Below are 14,196 nucleotides of genomic sequence, written 5' to 3' on the forward strand. Positions count from 1 at the left end.
CATTTAATAGCCGGTGGAAATACTAGTGTTCTAATAATTTTGGCCACCACTGTAGTTGTTAAGTTTATGTACTGGTAGGATTATGGATGTAGAATATGGTCATGCATGCAGAATGTGCACTTAAGTACTAATAAACAGCCAATATGTTAATAATAGGCATGCTAAAAAGCAACAAGTTAATAGTGAGAATAAGTCCCTATACTGAAGTGTTACCGGAAAACCACACATTTTGGTATGGTTGAGACTAGGCAAAAGATTCAGCTCTGTGGAAGTGGCTGAGACTTGTGACACATAGTGACTATTGTGAATGGTCAATTTATCAAACAATACTGTCTGATCATACATGCCTAGGCTGTCTTTTTTCCTTTTAAGAACATTTCACTAATTATGCCATATTTGACCATTATACCAATTCTGAATCGGAACACTGAAAACTCCCCAAGTCTACCTCATATACTGTAGAAGGACAAATGTGGCTTATGTTTAATGATATATTAACATGTATTCATTTGTCAGATGCTTTTATCCGAAGCATTCAAATTATACATTTGATAAATTCCTGCTTTCCCTGGGAATCGAACCCATGACCTTGGCAGTGCTAGCGCCATGCTATACTGTTTGAGCTAATAATATATAATAAATGGACTTCTTATTGTAATGTGTATTCAATAATCTACTCATCTTCCATAATAATGCCTGAATTATCTACTTCTGGGAGCTTTTCTCAACAAGTATTTAAATATGTCCTTAATTAACTGGGATGATATATTAATAAATTTAAATTGTAACTATTGACAGCCCTACTTCAAAGTTAAACTCCTTTGAGTGTGCAATTTCTTGTTTTGTTTTTTTAGCAGTTGTCTACATCTCAGTGACTAAAAAAAGCCTGCTTTCTGATCCTTTGTACCGAAATTGCTTTGGGATATGGCCTGTTTCATGACATACAATTACAATAAGTACATTCTACATCAGGAGACACTAAAGATCATCCAAGCAACTATAGAGGACCGAGATCCCCTCACCTGTGATGATCACAGCTTCCCGTGGGGGACAGGAAAGGAGAAAGAAGAGGACGACAAGCGAAAAACGAGAGGAGAGAAAAGTAAGTATAGGATGGAGGGGTCACAGAGGACTGCCATACGCGTTTCTCTTTTGTTGGCTTATGATTTATTCTTGCACTTTTGCGGTGCTAAATGTCACACTAACACTGATTCACTCTAATCTCTCCTCCTGGGGCTGGTGAAGAGAACCTGCGCCACGGGACCTCGCACAAGCAATTTCCTCTGACCTACCCCCCTCCATCTCCCCATTCTGTCACACACATACACACACTCAACCATGAATGGCACCCCTGGGCCATTAGCCAGGGAGCAGAGCCCAGCGCAGAGGGGAGGAAAAGAGTAAAATGAGAGGGAAAGTGAGAGAAGGGCCCAAAAATGGCACACAAACAGACTCTCAAACCTCACAGACCCACAAATCAATTACAACGGATAAGGGCACAGCAAGATCTATCAGTCTATACTGTTGAATAAATCAAAATTTACTAAATGGCACAACAAACTTGCACTCAAGAAATGTGTCACTATATTTAAAGGTAAAAGGTCATTTCTGTGTCAACAAATGAAAAAGAAAAAAGAAAAAAAACTTTTTCTCCAATTAAAAGTAAACTGTTGCCGCGGGTTGATTTTTCTCCCACTGGGTTTGATTTACTGCATAAAGTGCATTCTACTTGAAATTTTTTATTCATTTTATATACTTCCATTGATAAAACTGTGCTTGATTTTAAGTTTTGTTAGGGAGTGGCACTTGTAGAGAGCCTTTGAGTTTCTTGTGAGCTCTGTTATGATTACTAATTTATAGGGAAGTTGAAATTGTGTATAACACAGAACAGTGACTGTAAAAGTATATTAGGTATGGGAGTGGTATTTTGAGGTTTTATATTTGAAATAGGGTTATTGGGCTAGTTTTGTTATGCAGACATGGCAACTCTGAAGTGATCTCGCCCACGCAAAACTCACTTCCAGATTGCAAAGATGTTTTAGGTTAAAAGGGAATTAATATGCAGTTACTAAGATATTCTGAGTGTTTTTATTGTGTTGCTTGCTGTGCTGTTGCGAGTATGATCGGAGTGGTTACTAACTGACAATGAATCTCTAGTAGTAGCGAGGGTCCCTCCTTCAATCTAAATTTATGTGATTTACTTATACCCCTTTTATCATCTGTCACATACACAATGTAAGTCTACTTAGAAAACAGATTTGATCGGTTGTGTTCATACGATAAATCCCGCCTCTTGTGTTTGAGCATGTTCCACATTCGCGAATCAGTCTGAACTAATAATATAATGGCGTTAATGGGAATACTATTAAAAAAAGCAAGTAAACAAGTCACACATATAGATATAACCACTTTGTTACATCAAAATAAGACTTGAAATGGCCTGAAATCTCTGTGTCTGACTAGTATTTACCTAGCTTTGATGACTGATCATCAGAAAAATTCTAAAATCGTTAAAAGTTAGCTATTAAAAACAATATCTGAACATAAGCTCACAAATAAAATATATTATTTAAATAGCTACTTGAGTTATTGTTTTGGAATAAATGCAAACATTCATACTTGGCTTTAATAAACAGAATATTTATTACATTGTTAAAGAGCAGGTCATATGGGTTTTTGAAAAATATCTCTTTTGCAGTTTATAATGTAGCTATCCTTAAATGAAAACAATCTGCAAAGTTGTTAATCAAAAAAGTGCATGATAAAGACATTGTCTCTAAAAAGAGAGAGTCGGTTCTGAATCGCCTTAACGAGTCATTATATTTTCGAATCTTTTGCCTGTTATGGGTATACGTGACTGGGTAACACATTTGCATAATCAAGGATACCACAGAAATACAATTCAAACCTTTTGTTGTGTGCATGTCATTTTATCAAGGACTGCTTCTCTAATCTTAGCTTTTATCTTTGTTGGCTTCTAATCTTCTTTCTTAATTTGGACTAACAAGCTCTCCAAACCACAATATGCAAGTACGATTGATACGTTGTGTACATTTTCAATTGAGTGCTCAAAAAAGTGTTTGTGCTAATATGTGATGTACACCTAGTGCAGCTTTAGGTTTCCAGATAAAGCACAATATTACTGTCTTACTGAAGTAGTTCTGATAATTTGCTGTGAACCTACTATTTCCTAATAATGTGTCGATTATTGTAGACTGATGTTGTTCTAATTACTTCATTTAATAATAAAGAATGTAGTGTAGCACACAGACTTTATAATCATTGTGAAATTGCTGTTTAATTTGCTGCACCGGCAGTTATAGGGTTAATACGGGAGAGACGAGTAAGTTATCAGGCTGTTGCACCTGTGATACAGCTGCTCTGGGTTCTGATTAAAAGTTAAGACAGCGTCTTTTGTCTGTCGTTCTTCAAACATTACAGTATACATATTTTGGTTTACAAACTGTATTGTTTCATCAGTTAGTCATGTTAGCACTCGGCTACGTATGCACCAAGTGTTCACAGTTTAGCAGTAAAACTTTAGCTGTGGGCACGATTCGCTTGCATAAGTGTTTTTGTATTTTATGTCATTATTATAAGAACGGATTGGAGCACTATTTTGTTTTATGTAAAGGTGCTTTGTCAATGGTAGCAGTGGCTAACTGGCTCAATGACTCCTCTCTGTGCCAATCACAACAGGCTTTTCCAGCTGACCAATCAGAGCAGAGAAGACTTATGGAAGGGAGGGGTTTGCTCCGAACATGCTTGGAACGAATCATTTCCTAATCATTGGCAAAATGATTCTAAAATTAAATGTGTATTCTGAGAAAAATTAGAGTGTTTTCTGACCTTAGATGCATTAAAACCTGTTGTAGGCAATCCCAACACAATATTAGGACACTTTAAAATACCATATGACCTGCTCTTTAATGTAAAAAAAAAAAAAAAAAAAAAAAAAAAAAAAATATATATATATATATAATATATATATATATATTATATATATATATATATATATATATATATATATATATATATATATATATATATATATATATATATATATATATATATTATATATATATATATATGTATATATATATATTCCTAATAGTGTAAGTAATGTTTATTTATCCAAGAAAATGTGACTGGGACATGAATTTATATTTGATAAAAAAATAAAAACATCACACACCACTGATATATTTCTCAGACATTTATTGGTTGCTTGGCATAACTGAAAAAAAAAGGCTGTATTGGCCAGAATATCAGTATCTCTATTTCCCTAGTTGAAGACATCACTAAGAAAATGCAATCAAAGATGACTTCTGCTGTACCTGCAATTGCACTCATCCTAAACACAGTTTTGTAACAAGTTACATGTTAAGCTGCTCTCTGATTACGTCCTGTGGCGCCCAGTTCTGGCGGGTCTCTAATGTGCAGTAATTACCAAATGCTAAGAAGTACATAAACATGCCTCCTCCCTCCCTGCACACTTTTCATTGACCTTGTTTTTATAATTGCTGTCTGCACTGCACAGTCAAAGAATGCTGGCACAACTGAGTGCAGCCATACATTGAAATTCATTATCCACCGAACCCTTAATGGTACTCAGAAGTGCGGTCTACATTAATAAGTACTAAATGGGTCAAAAGGTACATCTAAATGAACATTTTTAAACAAGTGTTTGCTGAAAGCTCTACACTGCAGATCACACAGAAGAAAACAACGAGCAACAAACAAGCTCGAAGTTCGAAAGCACTATAATAATAGAGCCGATGTCTCATCACTTGAATTCCTCTCTCGCTTGTTCTAGAGATTGACAGTCGGGCACGGGGCGGAGACTGTGCTCAGTGAAGCGAGCAGGGGCTTCCGTGTTATAATAAAACAGTTAAATTGGATTTGTTCATATGCGGGAAGCGAGTTGTCTGGATTAGCATATCAATGCCTTTACACAAATCGTGTTTTCAAGAGCATTGAGCACTAAGCAGCACGAAATTAATTCTGCATGATACGCCCCGAGGCCTTCTGGGATGCTGTAAGCTTCATAACTCTTCCGTACTCATAACCTGACACCCATCCCTACTAGAACCTCCACAAACGTGTAAGTGTAAAAGCTAGTGGTTAAAGATTGAGCTAGGCTTACAAGTGTCAGAGAGGTTTACCTTCCTCCAGTCCCTGAAGAAGTTGTTGCGGAAGACCTCTTTTGTGGTGTATTCGTGATCCACCATCTGAGCAAAGAAAAGGGCCACTTCCTCAGCAGGCAGGCTGAGCTTCACTGGCTTTCCTACAACAAAACAGAACATTTTACTTACTATAAGAATGTTATAGTATGCGACTAAAGCAACCAGCTATGCGTGGGTTGGGTCAAAGTATGTACCATTAATAAAGTATGCAATAAATATGCAGTAGATAATTTTGCCATCATCTAGTGTTAATATACTGACACTGATCTTTAAAGTCAACATGAAATGAAAATGCACCCTACCTTATTTTTAACTAATTGTCTGCGCATAGGTTTAATATTTTAAGTTTTTTGATGTCATAATTTCTAATCAAAATTTCATTTTTGAGTGCAATGCACAAATGTCAAAAACCATTTAACAATCTATGGATAGAACAAAGTAATTTCATTTGTTTGCTACTCTTGTTTCATCGCCACCTTAATAAAATTTAATAATGCTGTTTTATGAATCTTCAGATGAAAGGAATATATTAATTTCATACGTAGTGATGCCTAAATTCACTTTTAATATCATACATGTAATATTTTATAATCTTGGACTTTTTTTGGACACTACATGGAACAGAATTTTAACTTTGGCCATTTATTGTTAATTTTCCATAATATCAAAACAATTAGTACCTTATTATTATTATTATTTTCCAATTTAAATTGAACAGTCATTTACAAAGATAGTGATTCCTCTTCCAAAGCCTCATGGGATAATACAGTGTCAATCGGACACACCTTGTCTATAAAAAAAAAAAATTAAAAAAAAAAAAAAAACATTTTTTCAATGTTTCATTGTTTGCAAGGTGCAAAAAGAAAATGTACTATTCCGATCTTTAAAAAAAAAAAAAAAAAAAGAAACCAGGACATATCTTCTCCATAATCTGATTGATTTGCGATTTATTTCATATCTATAGCATTAACTGCATGCAAGTTGAATATATATAGTGTACACTAATCCTAAATTTTATCATTCTAATAACTAAAAGTTTGTTTCAGAAAATTCGGCAGATAAACATTGGTTCATTTATTTATTAGCTCATTTCCTCCTAAGACATAAGAAGAACATAAAACAACAGTCAATAGCACATAAACACAATATCGTTTGCACAGATCTACTACAGAAGACTGTTGAAGGTTTTTATAACCATGTTAAGATGAGACATCAGACTCGATTTCCCACAGGACTCACCAGCACACCCCGCAAAATAGAACTTTAAATGCATCACCGAGAATCATGGCCTAGGACAAATATAATCAAAACTGCATTTATAGCTTACCGTTCAGAGAGTCTCGGGTACAAAATCCAAATACTTCCCCCTCTGGGTTATTGTACTAAGATTAATGGCCTGGGCCTTCTGAAACGCACTTATAGTTTAAGAAACGCCTCTCTACGGTAAATGGCAGAGTGGATATTAATAGAGGAAGCTGACCTTAAAGTTTAGCAAAGAGATTAAAGAGACTACCTTTGCTCTCTTGAGTACACCTGACACCAGCGGAGGAACAGGTCAACCTTGAGTTGGGCTGCATGCCCAAACCCAGAAAATTAAAGGGAACAGCACTGACCAATGAACTAACCTCTCGGATCGAAATCTCTTTCTTTTGAACATGTTTTGCCTTGAAACATTTCCATGTGATGCATCAGTAACACAGACACAACTAGATCTTTATAACATCTGCACACATACCATTATAGTAAAACTTGACATCATCTGGAAGGGGTTGATACTCGGGAGGGAAATACGGCCCTTTGTGTTCGAGAAACTTCCATTTAACTCCATCCTCATACTTCTCCTCTTCCCACCTGTGAAAAAGTCAAGTCGTCGAGAAAAGTGAAAAAGAGACAAACAAAACTTCTGACCTAAAAGGTGTCTCTCCTTCCATACAGACAAGAAGATGAATGCAGAGAGCCTACCATCTCCATCTTTGTTTCTCTTCCTCTTCTTTCTTCTTAACCTTGAGAGCCCTGGCTGCCTCTATCTCTTCCTTGGTCTTTTTCTTCTTAGTGGAGACAGAATGCCCTCCTTCCTCTTTTATCACCTTTGAAAGGGAAAAAGGAGTCATCGCGGCACATTTTGTGAATAGTGTCTGCATTTTGCAGGAGTTGCAAATCTTAGCTAGTTAACATGACCCCTGGTGTTATATTTAAATAAGCAGAATTCACAATGTTTAACAATGTTCACTACATCTTATACATGTCAGTTTAATGAAAATGTTTAAGCTGAACCCTGAAAAAAACATTTGAATTTCTTTAATTGAACATATCACCTAGATAACAACTTTGAATAAACTATTGGCACAACAATGCACACCTAAACTTGACAGGAAGATTAACACTCAAATCAACAAGTATGAACTGCGAAACTGTAAAAACAGCATGTATGTAAAAGCAGGATAAATTATATCTTTCTGTTGACAATTTGGTTGCAAGTCTTGCTGTTTAGAGAGTTTATGGTGGTTAAACTTGCAAGGTATAGATCTCTAAACATGTATTCTTTTTTTACAGTGGAGGAATAGAATAGTGACAGATAACACCCAATGTACTTGCTACATTGTTAGAAGAATGGCATCTATGCTCATATTAGTCTGTTTCTCTCTTATTCCGAGGTCACCGTAGCCACCAGATCCAGTCTGTATCCAGGCCAGATGGTCACTGCAGTCACCTGGATCCAGTATGTATCCAGACCAGATGGTGGATCAGCACCTAGAAACCTCTACAGCCCTGAATGTCAGCGGAGACCAGGACAACTAGATGAGCCCCAGATACAGATCCCCTCTAAAGACCTGGTCTCAGACGAACACCAGGACAAGACCACAGGAACGAGTTGAGTCCTCTGCACAATCTGACTTTGCTGCAGCCTGAAATTTAACTGCTTGTTTTGTCTGGCCAGAGGAGAACTGGCCCACCGACTGAGCCTGGTTTCTCCCAATGTTTTTTTTTTTTTCTCCATTCTGTCACCGATTGAGTTTTGGTTCCTTGCCGCTGTCACCTCTGGCTTGCTTAGTAGGGGACACTTCATTTACAGCGATATCGTTGACTTGATTGCAAATGATTGCACAAATACTATTTAAACCGAACTGAGCTGCATGATGACATCACTGAATTCAATGATGAACTGCCTTTAACTGTCATTTTGCATTATTGACACACTGTTTTCCTAATTAATGTTGTTTTAATGTTGCTTTGACAAAATCTGTTTTGTTTAAAGCACTTTGTAAATAAAGGTGACTTGACTTGACTTATAGCATTTTGCTATTTAGACAAAAAGCTTTTCTCATTGAGATACTGGTGGATCCACATGAGACACTAAACATTTACTGCTCCAAAGATAAAACTACTTTGAGAAATTGAAGCGCACAGAAGTCTAATCTGCAGTGAGAGAACAGACACAACAACTGACCAAAATGAACTCCTGAGGGGCAGTGTGGACTGCATCTTTTCACAGTAAGCCAAAAACAAAACTGTAAACGGTTTCTCCTGAAAATACGATTTTGAGCTCTGCAAGTGAGAAATGTTTTTCAAAACTGCTCTCCACAGAACTAAAATTACTATCAATGGTCAAGAGCAACAGTTGTCAAACAAAATGACGGCTTTTCAGCACAGGCGATCGCTTTGTTATCTGGTCTTTTAAATCCATCAAATTGGTGGGTGATTGTGAAGTTGACGTTGACCTGCAGAAGGCAGTTTAGCTAAATAGCAAAAGTGAATGAAATGATGAATGAAATGGCATTTCTGTGATTTGTGTGAATAAAATGGAAAGTGCTAACATGCCTATTCATCATATGAACATAAGTTTCAACCCCCCCCAAAAAATAAAATAATAATAATTGCATTTTACAAAAACTGGTAAAGACATTAACACAAAATCAACCCTGCATGGTACATAATTATAGTTAAAGCAAACTTTACTGACATACATTATCTCAGAACTTTCTGACTGTGCCTTTATGCAGATTATCTCAGCATGCGTCCTTTTTAAAGATTTTGGATTTCAGATATCCAAATTACTAGCATTTCAGCAAGCGCTCTGTCACTCAGTTCTTCTCTCTATAATCAATATACCACTAATGCACTCTGGGTAAAGCCCACCTTTTCTTTTTTCCCCTTGATCTTTTTCTTCACTGTTGCTGAGTTTTCCTGTCCCTCTTCTGCAGCTTTCTTCCTCTTCTTCTTTGGCCTTTCAGAGAAATTCAGCATGCAGACAATACATGTAAAGCATCCTTTTTTCAGCACCAAATCAGCATATTTCTGAAGTATCATGTGACAAAGACTGCTGAAAATTCAGATTTGCCATCACCAGAAAAAATTACAATTTAAAAGTTGATTTTACAATTAGAAAAGAGTTTTAATAATGGGATGCTTAAGAAAAGATATTTCATAATATTGCGTTTTGCTTATAAAATATCTGCTGCCTTGGTGAGCAAACAGTAAGAGACTTTCAAAAACATAAAACCCCCAAATGTTTAAATAACAGTTTATATATAGAATGGGCCCAGCATAAAGAGCTGCCTGTGATTAATGCACATGACCACTTTTATCATGCTAAAAATTCAAAGGTGACTATCAATAGAAATTCTATCTTCAATAAAAATTTAAATTAAATAAGCTAGACAATTAATAGCAAGGCCTCTGAAATCAATCCTAAAATGTTATTTTACATTCAGTTATGTAAAAGCCCATTTGTTCAGGAATAAAATGCATATCATGTATGTTGGTAAACCTCCAATGCACAAAACCATGGTAATTATTTGACTAAAAATTTGCCATAAACTATTAAACATCCAAGCTGCCTCTTTTCCATAAAATTAATGAAAATGGTGGCCACGGCTGTCCTTGTTATCTTCCACTTTCACTGTATGGACAAAAAGCAGCTTTGACATTCAGCTAAACATTTCCTTTTGAAATAGTAAGTCAATGTAGGTTTGGAATGACATAAAGGGGAGTACATTTTGGGTTGATTTATCCCTTTAAGTAAAAAGTGGCACAGCTTACCCCACTGGCTTCGTAGAACACAAAACCAGTCACAAGTTGCACGGGTGTACTCTAGCAATAGCCAACAATACATTGTGTGGGTCAAAATGATCGATTTTTTTTTATGCCAAAAATCATTAGGATATTAAGTAAAGATCATGTTCCATGAAGATATTTTGTAAATTTCCTACCGTAAATATATCAAAACATTATTTTTGATTAGTAACATGCATTACTAAGAACTTAATTTAGACAACTTTAAAGGCGATTTTCTCAATACTTGAATTTTTTTGCACCCTCAGATTCCAGATTGTATCTGTTGACCCTTGTGACTGGTTTTGTGGTATAGGGTCACATATGTCAAGCAGGAACTGTTACTGGCCTATTCATTCATTGCTACGCCTAGAAAATACAAACACTTACAAAGGAGCTTCAGAGGTAGAAGAGGGAGCATCCGTGTTATCCACCTTTCTTTTCCTCTTTTTCCCTTTCCCCTTTGTTACAAAGTCTGGATCTTCCTCTGGCTCTTCCTTCACATTCACCTGAGACCTAAAGAGACAAACAACCAAAAAACACATTCAAAGGCTGTAAGATCTTTAGTCTAAAAAAAAAATAAAATAAAACACTCAAAAGGACAAATATGCATTGACCAATGACAATGACTAAATTACAGTGATTACACAATAATGCTTAATGGCCACTGATGATAATTATATAATTACGGTAATTATGCCCAAGGATAATTGCGGAGAGATACAAGCTTCAATTTCCATAAAGCATGATTCAGATGTGGCGGGAGGTGAGCAGACCAAATCAATTAATTACAATTACCATAACAAACGATTCAATTCAACAGAGAACTTTCTGGGAGAGATTAAGTGTAAAAGAACACTCGGACACCTTCAGCAGTTTTAGAGTCTGACCTCTGTCGTGTAAATCAACCTCCCACCTGCAATCATCGGCAGGACTTGATTTACAAAGCGTCTGATTGTCAAAGTCCCTGATTAGAGACGTACTGTTCTTATCGGGAGACAGAAACAGCCAACGAGAGATTTTGGATGGTCCAACTTAAAAAAAAAATAAAAAAAAACCTTACATATGAAATATCATTTCATGTTAAATGTTTGCTTGCTTAGATTTATGCCTCAGGCTCCATTCTATCCCCCCCAGGACCCCCTCCCACCCAGTCTGATCTGAATGCTTTTCACTTATTACTTTTCTGACATGCCACAGCTTTCTTTCCAATAAATAAATTAATTTTCTGAAAGACAGCCAATGTAGCGAGAAAATCGGAATGGATATTGTCCAGATCTGCGCACATTCAAATCATCAGAATTAATTTTCCTCAACTCCAAAGGCAAGAAAAAAAAAAGTATGATTGCATATTTGAATCGTAAATGGATTAAAACTCATTTCCAAGTGCAGCTGCTGGCTGCTGATGCCATTTCTCTAAATCAAAAGCCTGAATCTGTGAAACTGCATGTGCAGTACTGGCTACTAAAAATACCATCACATGTGACACAGCGATCTCACTGTACCTTCTGTCAGCACTGTCTTCAAAGTCCATGCTCTCTTCTTTAGGCGTTTTCATCTGAAAGATAAAAAAACATGACAAATAGATGATGGAAACTTGTGTATTGCATTCCCAAACATTATAATTATATAAAAATTTTTGATGAATTATATAATTAAATAAAATGCATGTTTATATATGTATGCATGTTTCTTTCAGAATAATTTGATAAACAGTACAAAAGAACAGCATTTATTGGAACGCGTAACACTGTACGTGTTTTATTGATCAATTCAATAAAATTTTAAGTAATCATTTCTTTCAAAAAAAAAAAAAAATCTATACATATATGGTCTAAATCAACTGCTAAAAATCTAAAATAAGTTCCAAGCAACCTACATACTGACTTGACAAGGACGTTCCTTTATAATCCCATCTTCTGTAAAACACTGTATTAAGGTGGCAGGTAATAAATAAAGAAGAGGCAATACATGGAAATATCAAAGAGATGAAGAAACAGACTTGATTGCCTGCTGACTAAATGCTTTTAGGTTATGCTCTGTGTTGCAGTCGGTTCTTGTTATATTTGGGTCTCTGTAACCTACAGTACGAAGCAGGCGCTGAATGATATGTCTGCATAAATATTCCTTTACAGCAAAGCTAACAGGGCCTCTTAATTAAGCCGGACTTGAAGAGAGAATCCCAGGGGCATGACGAAAGAAAATGAATGGTGACATTGAAAAATTACCTTCCTGTGTTTTTTCTCCTTCCCTTCGTGCTGAGGCTTCGCCTTGCCTTTGGCCTTTGCTTTCTTTTTCTTGGGCTTTACTCTGCGGAGGAACAAAAAGGAAAAGGAAAAGATGATGAGAGGAGTATGAGACAAAAGACAAACGTATATGAGAAAAGAAGGAGGGGTGGGAATAGATGAGACGAGGGGGGACATAAAAAGGCCATTAGTGTTGAAGAGTTCCGAATCCATATTAGCGCTTTACAAATAAACTTCTCCCTTCACTGGAGTGTTTGACAGCCTGCCAGCAGGCCTCGTCACAACAGGCTGCTGTCAGCAACACTTACAGGTGTCTAAGTCTTTCACCAGATTAATTACAAATGCCAGAGACGGATGGATGTCCCCGGCGTTAGTGGGCCCATATAATGCATTAGATATCAAAGTAAAATAACTTATTCATAAAGAAGATGGAGTATAACTCATTGAATAATGAATGCAAGCTCTTTGGCACTCACTTCACACTTGGTTAGATTTACGATTTCTGGTGCACATCATTTGTTTGGGAGGCTCAATTTGTCTCGCAGTAACGCGAAAGGCGTTTCCTGCTGCAAAGTGCAGCACTGTGTATAATAATGTGCAGCTGTTGTTTGTGTTGCTATTAAATCGTGCTTATTCTCAGTTGAATAACAAATATTTAGCTCACTTGTATACTCATATACAGCATTCACAGAAGCATATGGTCTATGTGTGGGGTGATGTGTGAGTTTGAATAGTGTGTGCCAGCAAAGCACAATTACTGGATGGAAGTCAATCAAGATCAATGGATTATTTTACCTGCAGTACATCTGGACAAGTGTTTGAGGATGTGATGTGATTGGACACGTAGTGCAACAATTATTTGTGATGCATACAGGGCATAGTGGTGTGTTGTAATTTCACTAACAGCTGTACTCACACAAGTGCATCTCCACTTGAGCCTGGAGTATCTTTGAACTCCTTTTCCACGGCTTTCACAGATTTAGAGTCTTCTGCCATCCCTAAAAGATGATGCCAACAATTCAACTGAATTCATCGCTGAATTCATCAAATTCATATTTCACTGAAAGCAGCCCTTGTGCAAATCAGGCGTATTAATACGATCATAAACTTTACAAAATAAATTCATTATTTAATTTAGCAATGCTAAAACAGCAGTATTTCAACTGAGATGTGAATAAAATCAATAAACATTAATGTAATACCTGCAAATCCGTATATTGTGCGGTTGTTATCAATCCGCGTGGTTACAAACGAGCCACTGATTTGAGGTTGGTGTTGTTGCTAATTTCTTGACCAGCTTATGCTTTATTTCCAGGGTGACTGTAAAATTACCTTCTGGTTCAACAAATATTAATTTAAAATTGCATGTGCGTTGGAAATTTCTTTGACTCTACAGCACAAAAGCTAAAATGGAACTGATTAAAAAATTGCTTTCCAAACAAATTTCCCCAAATACTCCCATTGGTCGGTCATAAATGTATTCCCGCCTCAAGCCCACGCAATTGGTTGATTTTGGCAGAGAGCCGTCTCTTTGTTTTCTGATTTGCTAACACGGCTGGCACTGAAACAATAGCGTTTTTTTTTTTTTTTGCCAGTAAACCTACCAACGTTAAATAGGAAGACAAGAGGGATTTCGCCTGACAATAACACTAAAATAATATATATAGTTATACATGTCTTAAAATATTATTTGTTATGGTCTCTGATGACTG

The 14,196-nt window shown here is 36.4% G+C and overlaps 1 protein-coding gene across 2 annotated transcripts in view; it reads right to left on the reverse strand.

Moving 5' to 3' along the window:
- The window catches only part of zgc:173742 (DNA topoisomerase I, mitochondrial), a 32,208-nt gene extending 18,282 nt beyond the window's left edge, over positions 1 to 13,926 (reverse strand). The window contains exons 1-9 of one of the 2 annotated variants that reach the window (XM_042744279.1): positions 13,687 to 13,926; positions 13,401 to 13,482; positions 12,467 to 12,548; positions 11,744 to 11,796; positions 10,629 to 10,754; positions 9,324 to 9,411; positions 7,149 to 7,273; positions 6,922 to 7,037; positions 5,166 to 5,287 (exon numbers count right to left, since the gene is read on the reverse strand). In XM_042744279.1, the coding sequence (XP_042600213.1) occupies positions 5,166 to 5,287; positions 6,922 to 7,037; positions 7,149 to 7,273; positions 9,324 to 9,411; positions 10,629 to 10,754; positions 11,744 to 11,796; positions 12,467 to 12,548; positions 13,401 to 13,480 (792 nt within the window). In that variant the 5' untranslated portion in view covers positions 13,481 to 13,482; positions 13,687 to 13,926. Of the gene's footprint in view, positions 1 to 5,165; positions 5,288 to 6,921; positions 7,038 to 7,148; positions 7,274 to 9,323; positions 9,412 to 10,628; positions 10,755 to 11,743; positions 11,797 to 12,466; positions 12,549 to 12,960; positions 13,183 to 13,400; positions 13,483 to 13,686 lie in introns of those variants that run through there. The other variant, XM_042744281.1, reaches the window with a different exon arrangement.
- Between the last annotated feature and the right edge of the window lie 270 nt (positions 13,927 to 14,196).

This window comes from Cyprinus carpio, chromosome B18 (assembly GCF_018340385.1).
Source record: "Cyprinus carpio isolate SPL01 chromosome B18, ASM1834038v1, whole genome shotgun sequence".
NCBI lineage: Eukaryota > Metazoa > Chordata > Actinopteri > Cypriniformes > Cyprinidae > Cyprinus > Cyprinus carpio.